Source organism: Syngnathus scovelli, chromosome 2 (genome assembly GCF_024217435.2).
Source record: "Syngnathus scovelli strain Florida chromosome 2, RoL_Ssco_1.2, whole genome shotgun sequence".
NCBI classification, from domain to species: Eukaryota; Metazoa; Chordata; class Actinopteri; order Syngnathiformes; family Syngnathidae; genus Syngnathus; species Syngnathus scovelli.
The window spans coordinates 18,418,523-18,435,320 of record NC_090848.1 but is presented as its reverse complement, the minus strand read 5'-3'; the positions used below and the strand labels follow the sequence as shown (position 1 = coordinate 18,435,320).

The 16,798-nt window shown below is 42.3% G+C and overlaps 1 protein-coding gene across 2 annotated transcripts in view; it reads left to right on the top strand.

Annotated features, from left to right (window-relative positions):
• The window catches only part of bsna (bassoon presynaptic cytomatrix protein a), a 68,187-nt gene that overhangs the window by 37,715 nt on the left and 13,674 nt on the right, over positions 1-16,798 (top strand). For both annotated transcript variants that reach the window (XM_049754887.2, XM_049754886.2), the window contains exons 4-8: positions 4,722-5,168; positions 6,935-12,172; positions 13,398-13,568; positions 13,719-13,975; positions 15,302-16,235. In XM_049754887.2, coding sequence (XP_049610844.1) covers positions 4,722-5,168; positions 6,935-12,172; positions 13,398-13,568; positions 13,719-13,975; positions 15,302-16,235 — 7,047 coding nt within the window. The remainder of the gene's footprint in view (positions 1-4,721; positions 5,169-6,934; positions 12,173-13,397; positions 13,569-13,718; positions 13,976-15,301; positions 16,236-16,798) is intronic.

Below are 16,798 nucleotides of genomic sequence, written 5' to 3'. Positions count from 1 at the left end.
AGTGAGCACATGTGTGGAGGCTGAATCAGCACACTGAGTTGGGTGTCACAGTTAGTAGACACGCACCCACACACACACACACACACACGCCCGCATACAGAAGAGCAGAGCGCGAGCGAGAAAGAGAGCGCTCAGACCTAGTAGCAAAACACTGACGACATGAGTCAAGCTGTGAAGGGCAGATGACTTTGTATGATGGATATAAAAATCACTGGCATGGGCACATATAGACACAGCGACAACAGGATAATCAAACAAGGATATTGATTAAAAAAAATCGAATTATATTGTGAAAAGAAAATTGTGGGCGAGGAAGAAATAACCTGCAAAAATCCCATCAGTTATAACGCTTGACACATTGAAACAGAAAGCCTTCCTCACTCAATAGAAAATGCAGGATTTCTATACACAGGCACATGCACAAAGACGCATACACACTCTCACAAAGAGCCCCAAAGCAGCTTCTCAGCTAGAAGTGCCCGTTTCATGAAGCAGAACTAATTCACTGCTCATTTTTGTTCCTCCGCCTCCTCTCTGTTCTCTCACTGTTTCTGTTCACATCTTTTTTCACCACTAATTCACAAATGTGCTTATCTTCGATGCTGTCTTCTCTGCTCATACTTCCTTCGCGCTCCTCGCTCAATATTCTACCTTCACCATTCAACCTGAAATTTACCCCCGATGTTTGACCGCTTCGTTCTCTTTTCCAATCCCTTAGTGGGATTCTCCACTAGCAAGCTCTTCATCTGCAAGTATTGGAGCAACATTTGTAGAAAGTAAAATAGCACCAATAAAGCACAAATGTTCTCCAATAAGGGAGAAATATTTTATTATATATAAATATTTTATTTCTTATCATGTCATAATAAAAAGTGTTAAGTATAGACGTGTTTTTCTTTTTTCTCTTTGAGTGAAATATAGCGCGCAGTTTGATATATTTCATCCCAATAGTGAATTAACATTAAATTGAATGTCACTCGGAGGAATGACATTTTTGAAAGTGGAATAAAAGAAGATGAATCATCATATATTGTTTTGTGTTTGTCAAAAGGCTACTTGATCAAACGAGTGATTCACAAAGTAAATACATCCCCGCATCGACCACTTTAACTGAGATTTTACAGCTTCTTTTAGGCACTTATACCAGCTGTCCACAAAATTTTGTGGAGCATTATAGTTGTAATACACTATTTTTCTTTCCAACTATTTCGTCTTGACAGAATTAGGAAGATACAACAAGCCATCATACCATCCAAGATTCACAATTTTAAATTCTCCATTTGTTTGACAAAAGAAGCTCAATGTCTTCAGCTTCACTTCTGTCAGCCAGTATCACAACTTATTTTTGATTTTTCAGCCTCTCTCCTCTCTTCCGTCTGATCACTTCCTAGCCTCAGAGGGGAGCAGCAGCAGCAGCCATAATGCTTTCTGCTCTTCAAAGTCCACACTTCAGCACTTCAAAGGCTGTCGTCTCTCTCAGCCTTACACCAAGGCTAATACTCTAATACCCAGCAGGGTGTATACGGCAAAGCAAGAACTTCAATTTGGTCAGCTTTTTTTCTGTTGCTGTCCCTACAGAGCTCATTTGGGGGTGACCCTGTGCATAAATAGGAAAAAAAAATTCAAAACAGGAGAACAGCTACAAGGAATCTCGTGAAGTCGCTGTTACATTTTAGTTGAAAATACAATGGTCAACAGCGAATTTACATCAGAAATGGCTTTCTGTGTCTCTAAATATATTTTGGGCGCTGATTTAATTTTTTGTACTATTTTCTAGCACATCATGGAGGTTCATTTTGGGGAGGTTCACTTTTTTAAAGGGTCTGTATCATGGTAAAATAGCATGCTATTTTAATCTTCCCACAGTTAATTTTATATATATTCCCTTTTATACAACGGCAATCTAATTTCTTATGAAGTATGAGTTATTTTGGTGGCCGTTTTTCTAACCTGGTGTCACGTCTCGCCCCCAACTGCTCCACTATGTGTCTCTTGTCTTGGTTTCTGTCTGTGTGCTCGCCCCTCCCCTCCTGTGTGCCCATGATCAGTGTGATTGTTCCCACCTGCCTCTCGTTACCTGTCTTGTATAAAAGTCCTGTCTGCCCCTCTCTCCCTGTCGGATCATTGGTATTGGTATTGGTATTGGTATTGGTATTGGTATTGGTATTGGTATTGGTATTGGTTTGGTTTTGGTCATTGGTTTTGGTTCCTGTCGTTCGGTGTGTTGTCCTGTCTTGGTGCCGTCATGTCCTGCTGTCTTGTTTCACGTCCCGGTCAGTCAGTCAAGTTATTGTTTGCTATGTCATGTCAGTTGCCTTTTGAGTTCCGCCAATAAACCCTGGTCCAAGCTGCACTTGGTCGTCCTACTCCATGCTCCGCAACCGACCGTGACACCTGGAAGTGAGACACCTGGTTCATTCAAACCCGGCCTCCACTGGACTCACTCACATTTGTCTGTAGACTCAGTCAAAGTAGACAAAATATACTTAGGACGTCTAAAAGAACCAGCAATGACTTGAGCAAAGAGGGGTATGTGGAAACATTTAATAATTTATTTGATGCTCCAAAATCAGAACAGCTGCTTGTTAACTCAAGTTGCAGGGACAGTTGCTCTGAGAAACTGGACGCGTGTTTAGTCTGCAGGGGCGGTACAGGAGGGGCTCCTTACATTGTGACCTCACTAAGTGATTACCTGGTCATTCTCTTGGATCAGGTGGGGCTGCTGCTTAGAGAGGAGGAATGAGCAGGAATTTGGTGTTTTGGGTGAGAAATTAGCATTTAAACATTGCTAAAAGCTCCCAAGCTTGTGCTTTTGATTTCCCCAAGAGCTGAAATTTTAGTCAGAAAGGTGCTATTATAAAAGTCGGGCTCTCGACACTTCATTCACACTCCAGTCATTTTTTTCTGTCCATGACATGTTCCATTTTTACCTCAACTTCAACAGGATTAAACATGCAGGCTTCCAATTATGAACATTACAGTACAAAAAAGCAACTCATTGATTACCCATGTCCATATTCAGTGACAAATAAACAATTTAGCAGTCTCAATCTTACATGCACATGTCACTTCACAAGAATTCTGCCCTTAAGAATATGTTCTCAGTTTTGACTCCTGTCAGTGGTATCATATTAACAATATGCTTATCAATATGCAAATAAGTGTATTTTTCCTGCTTTCCGAGCATATGGAAGTGTAACTAAAATTGTGGCCGGCGAGTATATGTAATGAAACTTGTTTGGGTAGTGCATTACGCCACATACAGGATGTTAAACTGGACACGGCATGGTATTGTAAAAAAAAAAAAAAAAAAAAAACACTGCACTGCCATTCTCTTTTCACACAAACACACCTACCTACACACCTTGATGCCCTGATTATAGTTCAAACTGTCTTGCAGCACCTTTGGCACTATAATAATCAGTAGCTTCCCAACGCCTACTTTAGCTGCAGCTCTAGTTTCTTCCTCCACTTGCTTGAGCCTCAGCAGGGAGGCGCATCCTTTGAGGCAAGAGTTCAGTGATTATATGTGTGTTTGTGCCTCACAAGCACGTGTGCTATCACTCACTCGACTCTCATTGCACCCTTTGGCCTTCTCCGCTACCCCATCCTTCTTCCTCATTTCCCCAGTCTCTTTCTGCTTGTCATCGTTCACTTCTTGGTTATCATTCAGCTCGACAGACTGTTCCATTTTGCATTGATGAGATATATGCGTGTGTGAACATGTGTGTGTGTGCAAGTAAATATAGATGTACAATGCAGGAGAGTGCAGCCTAAAGCAACAGCCAGGATGAACAGAACAATGCAATTCAGAGGTAAAAATAGCTCCTACTCTGTCAAAAGAAAAGAGGAGACCAGAGTGTGAGAGGATGGAATGAAAGGAGTGATTATGCTCACAAGTGTGAAAGACAAAGGGAAAAGCTTGCTGAGTTCTAACGAAGTTGTTTAGCATTAAAATAAACTCATAGCAAAGCAATACAACAGAATAGAACAGAGCAGAATTGGATTTTTAGATGGAACCCAAAAAGTAATCGCAATTCAAATCAACAAAATAATGACGACGTTATTAACGTCATGGACATATAGCAATTAGTGCTATCAGTGTTATCAATCAACAAGTGCTGCCAACAGCTATAAAGAGCCATGGCAAGCGTGGCAACGTTGGGGTACCTGCATATTTCGCCCAGGTTTATAAGGCCAAAATGGTGCCCAATTGTAATCTTAAACCAAAATAGCAGACATCCTGTTAGTTTTACCATATGGCTCTAAAATATATTTTTATTGGTCTTGGTCCGTTACAAATGTCTCTAAATTTGTAGTTGTTGGTTTTATTTTATATAATTCAAGTTATTCTATTCGCATTTTTACAAATTAGAAATGATTCGTTGAAAATTTGTAGGGGGTGCTATATTGCCATTTATTTAGAAAAATACAATTGCAAACAAAAGACCAAAAAAAACATGTTTCATCCAAGCGATGCCAGTCCCAAGAATACTTGTGCAAACACTTCCAAGCAATGGCCAATATATCACACAAAATTATTTTTATGATCCCAAGCATTCCATAACACGCTGCCCAAAACTGATATGGCATATAAAGCAGAAGGGAAAACAGTGGAAGATACTTTAATGCTATAACATTGACAGGCATTTTATCAAACATTACGTCAATGAATTCAGATGTTGTTTCCTAAAAATGTCATGATTTGGACTGTCTTGCAGAAAAAAGAGTGGCTATGTCTCAACTGCCAAACCCAGCGGCTGATGTCTGGAGGAGGTCTCGATGAACCTCCTCTCCCTGTTCCTCACCCGTCCCCAAAACATCAACCCTCGGGGTCCCCACGCCACCAGGCGCCAGCTAGTCAACAAAGCCCTCTCCACAAAGCCACCAACCTGCAAGGGCCCAAACAAGCCCAGCCTCAGACACAAAAAACACAGTCGGGAACTGGAGGTAGTGAACAGTTTGGGCCAAATGCTACCAAGCTACCCCCAGACACCAAGAGCGCCATACCAACTACAACAACAGAGACCCAGAAGAAGACAAAAACCACAGACGAAAAACCTAAAATGGAGCCTGAAAGCCAAACTGCCAAAGACAGCAAAACCACGCTCAAAAAAGGAGATCAAATCACACCAATCAAGGAAATTAAGAAGTCAAGGCATTATGACGTAAGTAACAGTAATGGGAGGAGTGCATTGTAAGTTTATCCATGTGTATCCTTGCTCATTCTCATTCCTGGTTTTACCTTGACACGTGCCCATATCTTCAAAACTACATGTGTTTCTTGTCACTTTGAATCAAAGTGAAGAGATGACTTCAGGATAGAGCCATTTATTCGGACTAGGAAAGATTCCAACGTGCCTTTGATGATGCCTTAATATTACATTGCCCTACTTAGGAAGGCATTTTTTTCAATATTTTTTTTAACTTTGCGTTAAAGGTTATATACATTAAAAATTACGCTTCATAACGATTCCTGTTCAAATGGACCCCATAAACCTAATGACAGATACACTGTATGTATACCAGACCAAACATTGGGGTACTCCCATTGTACAAAAACAATATACACATGAACTGCTTCTCTTTCCAGGACTTGTACACTTGTCATATATGAGTCACATGATAAGTTGCAGTGCAGTTGTTTTGCACTGAACAGGTAATCAAAATCATATTTTCACACAACATTGCAACTCATGTTGCGACCAGTCAAGGAATCCAATATTTTCAAAATGTGTCGCGTAAACAGTCACGAATAATTTTTCCAATATGTACTTAACTATTCTTGATGGCGTTTATCTTTGTGTAAAGTAAAGGTTGGAACAGCTGCAGTCTGCAGCTGTTTATAAAACAGAATATTGATTTCCTTCTAACAGAATGCTGACATTGTCAAACACAGCAAGGCAGACATGGATTAGCGTTTGGATGGGGAGCGAGTGAGGCTTTTTCTTACTCGACTGCAGCCAACGTTGCAGCAGAGATATATTTGATGTACTTCGGTATGTTATATGCAACATCATAATTACTAATAATGCAGCTCTGTGAGCTTTCGAAATGCAAGGAATTTGCACATTAGTGTTGGCAAACAGGTCAAGTGAAAGCTTATTTAATGCACTGTTGAAGTTTTTGCAACACAATTAACAATAAATAGGTGATTAGTGCACAACTCCTGTGTGAAATTTCTGTTGGCAAAGAGGTCAATAATTGCAAACTTGGTTTTTACATCTTGACCATTCTCGAAACAATAAAGAGTGACCATTAAACACAAGTATTTTACTATAATGTGATGGGACATTCTAAAAAAAATAAAGAAAGAAAACAGATGTGATTCATAATATGCAATCATGATTGAGACCATGTTGTTGATAGTCCTGGAAGATTTTCATCATCCTATTTTTTGTATTTTGCATTCTTTCAGTCATTTTGAATTTCATTATACCAGGTTAGTTCTTTGATTTGTCATGTTATTAATCAGCCACTGATGAATTCTGATTCACCTTTTCCCTTTTTTATGTTGCATTTTTAGCACTGCAATCTTATTTGTTGAGTCAGTTTCATTGACCCCTCAACAAGAATGCCCTTTTTATTGATTTATTTATTCATTGTTTGATTGTTTTCGTTCGTTTGTTTTTTGATTCCCTGAGAAATTATGTTTTTACGCTAGCTATTCTCATTATTTTAAAATAATCTCACCTTGTCATTGAATGGGCAGTAAATATTGCTCTTATGATGTTTCTGTGATTAATATAATTATAAACTCTTGACAAGTATGAAGTATGTATATTTGCAGATGAGTTTTAGAATTAAATCCATTAAGACTTTCTAGTGAGGAAAAGCGATTCAGAAAATTAACGGCTGGATGGTGGCATATACTGCATGCAAAGTGTCGCCCATTGAAACCTTAAAGGCGTTTTTTTTTTGTTTCTCTCTTTAGGATACAAAAAACAGCACACATGACTTGTCACGCAGCCCGCAGAGCCTCAGTGATACCGGTTACTCCTCTGACGGCATCTCCAGCTCTCACAGCGAAATCACAGGACTAATTCAAGAGGAAGAGATGAAATTGAGTGAGAGGGGCATCATCGGGCGGGGCTCCCCGCCAAGCCCTTCAGAAATTAAGAAGCTGGAAAGTTCCATGAGGCCTTTGCTAGAGAAGAGCCTTTCCGAAGACAAAGCGGACAGAAGAGGAAGGAAGCACAGGGATAGAGACTTGGATGACAGAGGGAAGCATCGCCCACGCTCTTTGTCAATCCCACCAGATGCATATGACTCAGATGAAGAACTTGAGGACATAATGGAAGAACAGGAAGACGGAGGAGACTGGGAGGCTAAACGGAAAGAAGGGAAGGAGGAGAAGAAGGAAAAGAAGAAAAAGGAAAAGGAAGGTGAGCCAACCGAGATGACCGATGAGGAGTTCATGAGGAGGCAGATAATGGAGATGAGTGCTGATGAAGGAAATGATGAGGAAGAAGAGATGGAGGAAGATGAAGATGAGGAAGATGAAGGATATGGGTATGAGCGAAAGAAAAGCCACCATAAACACACCCTATCTGACACAGCAAAAGAGAAGCGCCGCCTACAGCACCACTCTAGCAGTTTTGAGGAGGAAACAAAAAGCTCCACCGATGTTTACAAAAGCTCAGTAGAAGAAGGTGAGGAAGATCTGATGGCGTCACAAGGTGGTCTGAGGCGCTTTAAAACCATTGAACTCAATAACACAAACAGCTACAGCCGAGACATTGAGCTCAGTAACGAAAATGACTTGAGCCTTGATCGAGAACCTGAACTGGAGATGGAAAGCCTGACCGGCTCTCCCGAGGAGCGCTCTCGAGGTGACTACTCGTCCACTCTTCCACCAACCTCTGCATCCTCTTACGGCTCGGGCCAGTCTCCTACATCCATCTCATCAATGGAAGAAGACAGTGACAGTAGCCCCAGCAGGAGACAAAGGTTGGAAGAGGCTAAGCAGCAAAGGAAAGCACGGCATCGCTCTCATGGCCCTCTGCTTCCTACAATTGAAGACTCTTCAGAAGAAGATGAACTGAGAGAGGAAGAGGAACTCCTGAGAGAGCAGGAGAAGATGAGAGAGGTTGAACAACAAAGAATCAGAAGCACAGCACGCAAGACTAAGCGGGATAAAGAGGAGCTGAGGGCTCAACGACGGAGAGAAAGGTCCAAGACACCACCCAGTAATCTTTCACCTATCGAAGATGCTTCTCCAACGGAGGAGTTGAGACAAGCTGCCGAAATGGAAGAACTCCATCGTTCCTCTGCCTCTGAATACTCCCCTCAGAGTCTAGATTCAGAAGCTGAGGGCTATGAGTCCAAACTTTACAAGTCAGGCAGTGAGTACAACCTTCCTACCTTCATGTCGCTTTACTCACCAATTGAGAAATCATCGATCACAACCACAGTTGCGCCATCAACCACTTCCAAGCCATTAAAGAGTGCTGAGGAGGTTTATGAAGAGATGATGAGGAAGGCAGAGCTGCTTCAAAAGCAACAGAAACAGCAACAGTCTCCAGTGAGACACAGTCAGTACTATGAAGAAGACATTAATGGACAAGGTTATGATGAGGAGTATGACTATGAACAAGATCAAACAGGCTATAACAATGACACAGTTGAGATGGAAAGTGATATCTATGAAGAGATTCGACAAACATCTCAGAACATCACAAAGATGCAGCAGGCCACTGATGAGCAAGTAGAGAGCTCTTATCCAGACAAGCAGTTTCTTGAAACAGGTTCAGCCTTTGCAAAACTACTGGAGCAAAGCAATGCTCTTTTGACTCCAGGAACCAGCCCCACCCAGATCTCCTCTCCTGTGTCTTTTGCCGAAGGAGGAGGACACGTCCCTGATGTTAGAGTAACTCAACACTTTGCTTCAAAGGACAGACACAAAGACAGATTAAAAACCCAAGCGGGGAAAAATGGAATAACCCCAACAGTAGCTGCCACTACAATTGCAGCTTATGGAGTTTATGCCAGAGATGCTGTAACAATTTCACAGACAAGTACAAGTAACACGATGACATCCACACAGTCGTCTATGTATAGCAGACACACAAGTCCTGCCACATCTTCAGCTACAGTCTCAAGTGTATGCAGCAAAATTGCAGAGATTACACAAGCCTATAGTCAAAGAGAGGTTATCACCAGAAGAGTCGGGGACACTCGCGGTGTTCGTGATAGCCCAACAGCTTCTAATGAGCGAATCGGTGAGCCACGCTCCCCTAAGTATACAACTTATTACAGGAGCACCAGCCCTCCCCTTTCTCCGTCCCCACCACCACAAAGCCCCACCCGCTCCCCCTCCAGGAGGGCTACAGCTGAGTTCTCTACACAGACTTTCAATTCAGCACTACGAATGGACTCTGGGGGTTCTGGGCCGACATCTCCAGTGATGGCTCAGGGAACCCAAACTTCACATAGATCGGTCTCCCCACGTCTCTACCGGCAGCAGTCGTCCCAGGATGTGCCATACTCTCCACCTGCCAGTCCAGCTCGTCCAATGACCGTCAACACGGCTACATCCCCTCTGTCTTCACCCACACGATTTAGCCGTCAATCTACATTTGATTCTTATTCACCATGTGATAGCCCGCCAGATACGCCACCTTACCAACATTCACCTACACGCAGCTTCTACAGAACACAAAGAATAGAAAAGGTAAATGTTGGAACAAGTATGGTTACCACAGCTGGTAGTTATACAAGAGGTTCCATTTCTATGGATAATATATCCCTCTGCCGCATATCGACAGTTCCAGGCACTTCTCGGGTAGAGCAGGGCCATATGATCCAAGGTGGAAGCGTTGTGGACCTCAGAACAATCACCAAACCTGCTCCAATCATCATGACTGATCAAGGAATGGATCTCACCTCTCTAGCCACTGAAAGCAGAAAATACCAAGGTGGCTCAGATGGGAGCAGACAGTCAACAATTATACAACCTCTGATTATGAACCTTAATGCCCAGGAGACCATCACACCAACCACTGTGAGTGTAACTGTGGCGGCTTCAATGTTTATGTCTCAGACCAAACAACCAATGATCTACGGTGACCCCTATCAAAACAGAATAGATCTAGGTCAGGGCATGGGTTCAGCTGTGTGTTTTTCCCAAAACAAACCCCCTCTATCACCTCCATTGGACCCTTCAATACCAAAAATTGATGCAAAACTTGAAGACCTTAGTATTCAACAGAAGGAACTCCAAAAACAGCAAGAGAAGTTGCAAATGCAACAAGAGCTTCTTGAGCAGCAATTGCAGCAACATCACCATATGCAACAACACCAGCAGCAGGCATCTGTTTTAGCCAAGTACAACTTTTCCGGCCAGGTCTCACCCTTGCTGAAAAAAGACTTGCTGGTCAGCCAGACGAGCACTGCCTCAGCTGTTGTCAGTGCTGTGTCACCAGTCATCAACCCGGAGATGTATATCACTGGACCCATTGAGCTGAAAGGAAAGCCCAGCCCCCCTGGCATAATTACAGGTGGGAAAACACCACATAGTATGGTGGTACAGATAGATGGGGGACAAGAGCAGGTCAGGGCTGTGACCCAGATTATAAAAGTGGAGGAAGGACAAGATGCAGCTGATCTGTCAGGAGGCCAGATTAAACCTGACAACCAACCAGCTTGCTGCGATGTTGTATACAGACTTCCCTTTGGTGGAAGTTGTGTTGGTGCTTCTGAGAAAGAAGGTATAAGACCTCCTTCCGCTCCACCTTTTTCCTGTGATTCTGATCAAGAGAGACAACCTGGAAGATATTGTGAATATCCAGTGGAAGGGCCCAAGTCCCACACATTGCCTTACCCCGGTAGGCTTCAACCCTCAATGTCTGACACAAACCTGGCTGAGGCGGGGCTACAATCCTACCATTCTAAACTAGAACAACTTCAAGCCCAAGGAGAACACGCAATGGATCTAAACGCTGTAAAACACGGCTATGGGGGATATATTGGGATGCAGTATGGCTCATACACAGATTTGCGTCATGGAGCGGAACTCCCTGCCCCAACATTGCCTATGCGCCGATACAATTCCTTGTCCAACATCAATTCTGACTATGGCTACTCTGCTCGTGACATTGCCAATTTCCAGGAAGCTAACTTAGCTCAGTACAGCGCCACAACTGCCAGAGAGATCAGCCGAATGTGTGCTGCGCTCAATTCAATGGATCGCTACGGAAGCAACCCAGACCTGATGCAGTTTGGGAGTCTGGGGAGAGGAACCAGCCCAGCGACCTCAAGATTATCAGCTGGTCTTGGCTTGAGACAAAACCTGCTTTTTGGATTGGATGGGAAGCCATTATCCCACAACCAAGCACTTACTCACCTCATAAATGCCAGACAGGCCAGTCTTAGAGCCATGTACCCTGCAGCCATTCGCTCCTCAGATGGAATGATCTACTCCACCATTCAGACACCAATTGCCTCTACCTTACCTATCACAACTCAGCCTGCTTCTGTTCTTCGACCACTACTGAGAGGGGTTTACAGACCTTACTCATCCCCCAACATGACGCCTGTGCCCCTGTCTAGTCTCACCAGATTGCCAATGACGCCAAGAACGTCGTTATCTGGACAAGCTCCAATCCGTTACCCTGGACCAGGTCTTCTCCAGACGACATCGGTCTCTGCCACTACTGCTGATGCAATAACAACCTTAGCACCAACGAGTGCCCCAGTATCTGTTCCCATGACAGCTACAGTCCAAGATGAACCGGTTTACCTGGGTAAAGGTGCTATTGTAACCTCTTCATCTGTAGAGGTCACATCAGCTGACCCACAGCATCAACCGCTAAACATGTCCCAAGCGCACTTGAACAGTCAACAACAACAGACTCAAGCAACAACTGCTCATTGTTACGCATCAGTCGGCCATACAGATTCTTCTAGCAGTTTATCGGTAGCAGGGGGTCTACCTCCATTCCCCCCACCTGGTGCTGTACACAAAGATGGTGAAACTGAAGCTGAAAGGTTACATCGTCAGCAGGAGCAGCTTCTGCAGATGGAAAGGGAGCGTGTCGAGCTGGAGAAACTCCGGCAACTGCGTCTACAGGAAGAGCTGGAACGAGAAAGGGTTGAGCTGAAGCTGCACAGAGAGAAGGAGCATATTCTGGTGCAGAGAGAATTGCAGGAGCTGCAGAACATCAAGGAACAGGTATAAGGAAAAGCAGGAACTAAAATACAGAGATTTAAGGTGTTTTGTGGTTGGAAGTTATTTTTTGTTTTGTGGTGTTATTGATAGTTTGTTCTCCATTGCATTATATGGTACTGTAACAATGTTTGGATGCGGGAGTGACATTCTAAAGTCCCATATTTTTGTTTTTAACAACCTGATAAGACATTTTTAATTGATAATGAGCTAAATATGCTAATAGAATCAATATCAGCAATAATTAAATCAATTCTTTTGAACATATGTGGATGCGTATGTTAGCATTTGATTACTGTCAACCAACAATGAAGTGTTTCAATTTTTTCAATCAAATTATTATATATTTGTCATAACTTACATTGTTGAAATGTCATATCCACTGTATGGTTTACAATTCTCCTCTGAATGTGTAAATGCTTATACAGTATCCTGCATGTAACATGCGTGATGAGAAATGGATTTTGATTTTTGTTGTTTTTGTTGTTTTTGCTTTTAAGGTGGTCCATGTTCTATAAAATCATATTTATTTCCAGCAGTGGTGACAGTGGTGAAATAGTAGAATGTCTTATCGCTATCCCAAAATAATTTCCTTTACCTCCCACTATGTTTATTGCTGTGCTTTAAGACTTAACAGAAGAGCTAACATAATAATTGTCTTCTTTCTCGATAGAACAAGCAGTTGAAAATCTTTCAAGTTAACTCTGTTAAACAGGTGTGGAAGCTTTGCTTGATACAAAATCAGCAAGAGAATGTTTCTGCATCCCATAGCCTCCAATTGCAGCAAAATTCCAAGCACTTTTATTTGCAACAACCTGTCATTAATGCAATGAGGAAACTCCATGAAATCTGTTCTTACACGCATTACATGACTAGCACTCGCACTTATCTGCAGATGCTGTTCTGTGTGCTGTACTTGTATTTTTGTTTTCTGGCAATACAAAGAGGTTTAGGTCTACTCTAACCCATCCGAATTAACGCCATACCATATTCTGGTTCAGGAGGCTTGTGATTTTTTTTTTTTTTTTTTTAATCATCATTTGTCCAGCCAGATGCGCTGAAGAAACTGCTTTTTGCTATACTCTTTTTTTCTTTTTTTTTTTACATTGTTTTAGTTCTTTTCCGATCAACCTCTCCCTCGTGCCTCATCATCACAAAACCCATTCATAAATACTTGTCAAAAACCTTTGCTTTCTGCCTATGTATGATTGTTTCTGCTTCTACAATCTAGGTTCTACAACAGCAGCAACAAGAACGAGAGAAACAACTTGTTGTCCAGAGGGAACAGTTGGCCCAGCAAAAGTCCCAACTTGACCAGATCCAGTCCTTACAGCATCAGCTCCAACAGCAGCTTGTAGAACAGAAGCGACAGAAAACAGCCGCTGCGGTCCAGAACTTGCAGGTGAGGTCAACAAAAACTCGAAAACAGTTCACTGAGGATTCTCAGTTGTACAGATACACTGCAACCTATCTGACTGTGAGGAAAGTCTGTGGCCATTGTAAACCTTTCATCATGTGATGGCAAATGACCACAGTTGATCTCCTATTGCAGATGGATGTGAACGGACAGCCTCTACATCCTTATACTGACCATCAAACTGGAACCCGTTCACTCCCCAACTCCTCTTCAGAGATGTGTCTAAAGAGCCACGAGGAGCATTTTGAGAACCAGAGCAATATGAGGAAACACAGCTCCATGACCAGACTGAGCAGAGACAGCTTGGATGGAGAAGGCGTTGTCTTCCATGTTTCCCCTCGCAGGAATGTGGATAGTTGTGTGCAGACAGATGATGAAGATGGAGAGGAAAGGTATTTACATTTATGAATGTGTCTGTGTGTCTGAGTAGGAGTGTGATATGTTTTAGCCTTTAAAGTACTTAGTGTTTGTGTTAATTCCAACATTATGTGTGTTAAATTTATATATTTAGCACAAATAGTATGTAGTTGTATATGATATGTTATAATTAATAGACAAGTTCATACAAACCAACTACAGATGATTTGTTAGCATTTAAAAAAACCCGAACACTTCACTTTAAAACAAACGCAAGTCTAAATTGAGGTTGATCCCAATTAAATTGACAATATATTGTTACCCTACTGTGTTAGGTGCTACATCGAAATGCCGAAAAAGACACCCAGCTTTCTTTTTAGATGGTTTCAAGAGGAAGCACTAGAAGGCTGAATCGAAACAGTCAAAACTACGACATATCTCGAACCAAAATGTTACAAGGTATCCACGGCATGGCAAGACAATTATCTGATCAAAAGTGAACTGAATAGGGAAGGTGTAAATTGACACGGAAGAGTGAAACTACAAGAGAACACCTCCAATAAATCATGCACCTTAGTAATCACAAATCGCAGTAGGGTGCACTAGTATGTGGCGGATGATGGCTGGCTTGAGTCTATTGGGTCACCGTGTCCCACTTTTGGATGTTGGTTGTGGTGTGGGTGTATCTTTCCTTTACAAATAATAATGTCACTTCTTTGTCATATTTTTGTAATTTGTTATAGTTTTTTATGGTGTTTTTCTGTTATTGTTCTTTTTGTGTCCTGTTCTCTCTTTTCTCTGTGTAGCTCACAAACCTTGTTCTGTCTGACTGCATTTGCAATAATACCACAATATAAACAGCCACACGGGAATTATTTCAAACTCTTGTGTTGCACAGAAAAAATTGTTCCAGCATAAAAAAAACTGTTTCTGCTCGACAATGAAGCTGAGCAGGACAAATGTGTATGCGAAATATTTTCACTCAGTACTATATACCATACAGTATAGGCTGGATATAATATAATTCTCCAACTGGTCCTAAAAATTATACGTTTGATGATAAATAGTCTTTTTTTTTTCTGACAGTATGAGCTGGTAGTAGCAGCCTTGTCGCAACTCCCTAGCACTGCCCTGGTTGTCATGGTAACAAAATTTGGGCCAGCAATTGAGAAGAGCTAAATGAGCAGTCGCTCATTTGCATGAAACAGAAAAAACAGGTTGTAAAATGCTCTCTTAGTCTTGATCCTTGAGGTACTTTGCTGACAGCATGACAGACATCAGGGAACTGATTTAAATTGTAAAAACAAAAAGTGTCATTTAAAATATAATGAAAATTGTTAAATTCTTCCCTCCATCACAAGGTACATGATGCGTCATCGAACCAGGCGGCGTGGTCGCAGCGTGGACTGCTCGGTTCAGACAGATGACGATGAGGACAAGGCTGAAACAGGGCAGCCAGTCCGCCGAAGACGCTCTCGCTACTCTCGACATTCCGAATCCAGCGCCACTGGCAGTGGAACTGCCACGAGCACGGCTGCTACTGACACCAAAACCAGCACGTCAAAGATGGTATCCTCCAGCATAGCCATCCAAACCATCAGGGAAATGTCCTGCCAAACCGAAGTTGAGCACCTTGGAAGAGTGTCCCCTGCCATCCATGTGACGTTACCAGACCCAAATAAAGTAGAGATCGTGCACTACATCTCAGGACCTGAACGGACCAATAAAGGACAGTCACTGGCATGCCAGACTGACCCTGAAGCCCAGTCACAAGGTGTTGTCGCTCCCCAGCTCAGCATACCAACCACAGTGAGCCCGTATTCTTCCTCCACCAGTAGTGGAACCCAACAATCGGGTTCCAGTGACATTTCGTCACAGCAGCGCCAGCAGCAGCATATCTCAGCAAATGCAGCCAAGTTTGAACGCAGACGTCCTGACCCACTCGACATTAACTACCAACCCCACAACCACCTGCACAATGAGTCCATTTCGAGCATCATCCGGCAGCAGCAGACGGTCCCAAAAACCACACAGGTCCTCTACTCACCTGTCTCGCCGGTTTCACCTCATCGCCTGTTGGAGAATTCGCTATCGAGTGAGCGGCTGAACAAGGCCCATGTCACTCCTCAGCAAAAAGCATACACTGCAGAGTCCCCCCAGCGACATCCCTCCATGCCCAGACCAATCAAGACCACCCAAAGGTCCATGTCAGACCCCAAATCTCTTAGTCCTACAGCGGATGAGCACACAAAGGCTAGGCTGTCCCTTTATCAACAGCAAGCACTACAGAACCAGGTAAAGTCACTCAATGGTGACAATGTCGGAATTACAGACAATGCATGAAGAATAATGTGTTTTACAGGGATGATGTTTTTTTCTTATTATTTTAAGTGTGCACAGTTCATATTGAACAGATAAGGCCAGATATCAGATGTTCCGTATATTTTAAAATGTTTTTAAGTTTAAAAGGTTGGCAAGTTTTAATATACTACTTCTGATGAAACATAAAATATTTATTTGAAACACCCTATTTCTTCTAGGTGTCAACCTAAGATCTTGAATTAATTTGTCATGTGGTTTGCTGGGAAAGACAGAAAATGTTTTTTTCCAGAAATAAAGAAAAGTAGAAAATTACAATCCTTGTCACATTACATTGAAAGTTAATTTGGCACTGGCAATTTATATTACTTCACCATCCAAAGCATTGTTCAAATAATATCTAATTGCATCAAGTCATACATATTGCTTTAATTTCTACTGAGCAAAAGACAAATTATATGGGAAAGTAGTTGTTAGAACCCTTTTCCCTGAGCAAGCAAACCTAAGAAACTGGATCTTATCTCTGACAAAGGACAAAT